Raw genomic sequence first — 2,823 nt, 5'->3', positions numbered from 1 at the left:
TCACTCATTCACCAAATGCTTACTGAAGTCCTGCTCTGTGCTGGGGATCCAGAGAGGAAAAGAATATAATGCCGGCCATTCTTTTTTCCCCTCCCAGGTTCAAATGGTGAAAGACGGTGACCCCTCCTGGAAGCCCACTTTTATTGTGAAACCTGATGGTGGTTGTCAGGGTGATGGAATCTACCTCATTAAAGACCCCAGTGACATCCGCCTGACAGGGACCCTCCAGAGCAGGCCGGCGGTGGTCCAGGAGTACATCTGCAAACCTCTCCTCATTGACAAGCTCAAGTTTGATATTCGTCTGTATGTCTTACTAAAGTCTTTAGACCCCTTAGAGATTTATATAGCCAAAGATGGACTCTCTAGATTTTGTACAGAGCCATATCAGGAGCCCAGCCCCAAGAATCTGCACCATATCTTTATGCACTTAACCAACTACTCCCTGAACGTCCACAGCAGTAACTTCGTCCATTCGGACAGTGCTAACACAGGAAGCAAAAGGACTTTTTCTAGCATTCTTTGTAGATTGTCTTCCAAAGGCGTTGACATCAAGAAGGTCTGGTCTGACATCATCTCTTTGGTGATTAAGACTGTCATCGCCTTGACTCCAGAGCTCAAAGTTTTCTACCAGTCGGACATCCCCACAGGGAGGCCGGGGCCCACATGCTTCCAGGTAACCTGCGCCAGTTCTCAGCCTGAGTTCCCAGCCTTGACAGGGCCTATTGAGGGCTCCCTGGCCTTGTGGGGGATGAGGGATGGGGACGGGGTGGCCAGGGCTGGGGGCAGGGATGGTTGCTGGTGTGGGCTTTGGTGTTAAACTTGGGTCCAACATCCAGCTTTCTATTTGCTAGCTGTATGATTTGGAGCAAGTTACTTACCTTTGGTCACCTGTAAAAATGAGACTAATAGCACCTACCTTAAAGGTTCTTGTAAGAATTAAATGAGATAACACATGTAAAGCAGGGTGTCATTCATTCACTCAACAATTTTTACCACTTGCTTAGTGGGGGTCAGGCATTGTCCTGGGTACAAGTGACACAANCAACAATTTTTACCACTTGCTTAGTGGGGGTCAGGCATTGTCCTGGGTACAAGTGACACAACAAGTCATGTCCCTGCTGTCAGACACAGAGTCTATTGTACGAGACAAATGATTTAAAAAGCAATTATAGCGTTACAAGCGCTAGAACAGAATAAGAAATGTACTAGGTGCTGTGAGATTGTGGAACCATCAAACATTCTCTAGGTGGGAGTGGGTTGGTCCGGGACAGCTTCCCAGAACAACTGGCAGTTCAACTGGAACGTGAAGTAAGACTTAGATGAAGCAAGCAGGACTGGGGAGGGGCGGGGGAGGCAAAGTTTTCTAGGTGGGGACATGTTTCAGCCCTGGAGGTAAGAGGGAGGCATGGTGTGTTTGAGGCTCTGAAAGAGATTCAGTGTGGTTGGAGCACAGGGTCTGAGGCAGGGATATTGTGGGAGATGGGGTGGGAGAGGTAGGTAGGGGCCAAGTCATGGAGAACCTGAGGCCAGTGGGGGCTACCACAGAATGTTAAGCAGGGGACAGATGCACTCAGATGTGCCTCTTGCAAAGAAAAAGGGCCTGCAAGTTGGAGAAGGGATTGGGAAGGCTGGAAGCAGGGAAGCCCCTAATGAGACCATCACTTGCATACAAGCAATAGAGGATGCTGGCTTGGATTAGGAAGGTCTTGGTGGAGATGGAGAGGACAGATGGATCTGAGTACCATTTAAGGGGGTAGAATGGCTAGACTTGGTTACTGGAGGGGTCTGGGGGACACACGGTGGCTATGGGGGAGGGAGGAACCTGGGCTGACTCGCAGGTGGTGTGGGTCCTTGGATGGATGGATAGAGCCCATGGAAGATGAGCAGACTTGTGGGGGAAGGTCAGGAGTTGGACTTGAAGTGCCTGTGTGACACTGAGTGGAGAGGTTGAAGGGACAATGGATAACTGGGTTTGGAGTTCAAGAGAGAGAGGTCTGGGCTGCAGAACAAGATGGAAACTCATCAGCATTCAGATGGAGGCTGAAGACATGAGAGGCTGTGGGGTGAGAAGAGGCCTGAGAAGGCTCCTGTGGGCACCACCGTCTAAAGAAGGGACAAGCAGAGGAGGGGGAGCCAGCACAGGAGGCCAAGACAGTGTCTTGGGATTGGCAGAGGACGTGCTTGAAATGCCAAGGAAGAGGTGCTCAGAGAAGAAGTGGGAAGGGGTCAGCCACGTCCAACGCTGCTGAGGTGTCGAGCAAGACCAGAACTGAAACTGTCCGTGATATTTACTAACAAGGCGTTTACTGGGGCCTTCAGCCAGAATCGTCTTGAGCAGTGGTCGAGCCAGTGCCCAGAGTGCAGTGGACTGAGTCAGAGTGTGGGAGGGAAGGAACTGGGGAGTTGGGCCATTTGGCTGTGGAGGTGGTGGGTGCTGTTGGGGTGGGGTGAGGGCATGGAGTCCAGGCACTCGGTGGGCACACCCTGTCCTGCCATCAGATAGATCAGAACGGGGAGGAGGAGATAAGAAGGGGTACCTCTGGGACCCTCTCCACCTAATCCTGAAAATTATTTTGTAGCACTTGATATATAAAAAAGAAAACATGGAACGTATTTGTAAGCCATGTAGCAGAACAACGAAACGGTTATCCCAAACCGACTCCCAACCCAAGATCTTCAACCACTGCCTCCCCCATCCAATTTCCCTCCTCACCCCCGAGGTAACCATTATCCTGAAACTTATGATCATCATTTCCTTGCTCAAAAAAGTAATTTTCATATGAATGAATGAATGTATCCCTAAACAATATACTGTTTTGCTTG

General features: G+C 50.1%; 1 protein-coding gene across 1 annotated transcript in view; it reads left to right on the top strand.

Annotated features, from left to right (window-relative positions):
• The window catches only part of LOC103589934 (tubulin polyglutamylase TTLL11), a 125,940-nt gene that overhangs the window by 109,423 nt on the left and 13,694 nt on the right, over positions 1 to 2,823 (top strand). Inside the window, exon 4 of the mRNA XM_008572019.1 lies at positions 98 to 673. Within this exon, the coding sequence (XP_008570241.1) occupies positions 98 to 673 (576 nt within the window). The remainder of the gene's footprint in view (positions 1 to 97; positions 674 to 2,823) is intronic.

Source organism: Galeopterus variegatus, unplaced genomic scaffold, assembly GCF_000696425.1.
Source record: "Galeopterus variegatus unplaced genomic scaffold, G_variegatus-3.0.2 Scaffold747, whole genome shotgun sequence".
Classification (NCBI taxonomy): Eukaryota; Metazoa; Chordata; class Mammalia; order Dermoptera; family Cynocephalidae; genus Galeopterus; species Galeopterus variegatus.
Note: the sequence above shows the minus strand (reverse complement) of the source record. Positions and strands in the feature narration are given on the sequence as shown.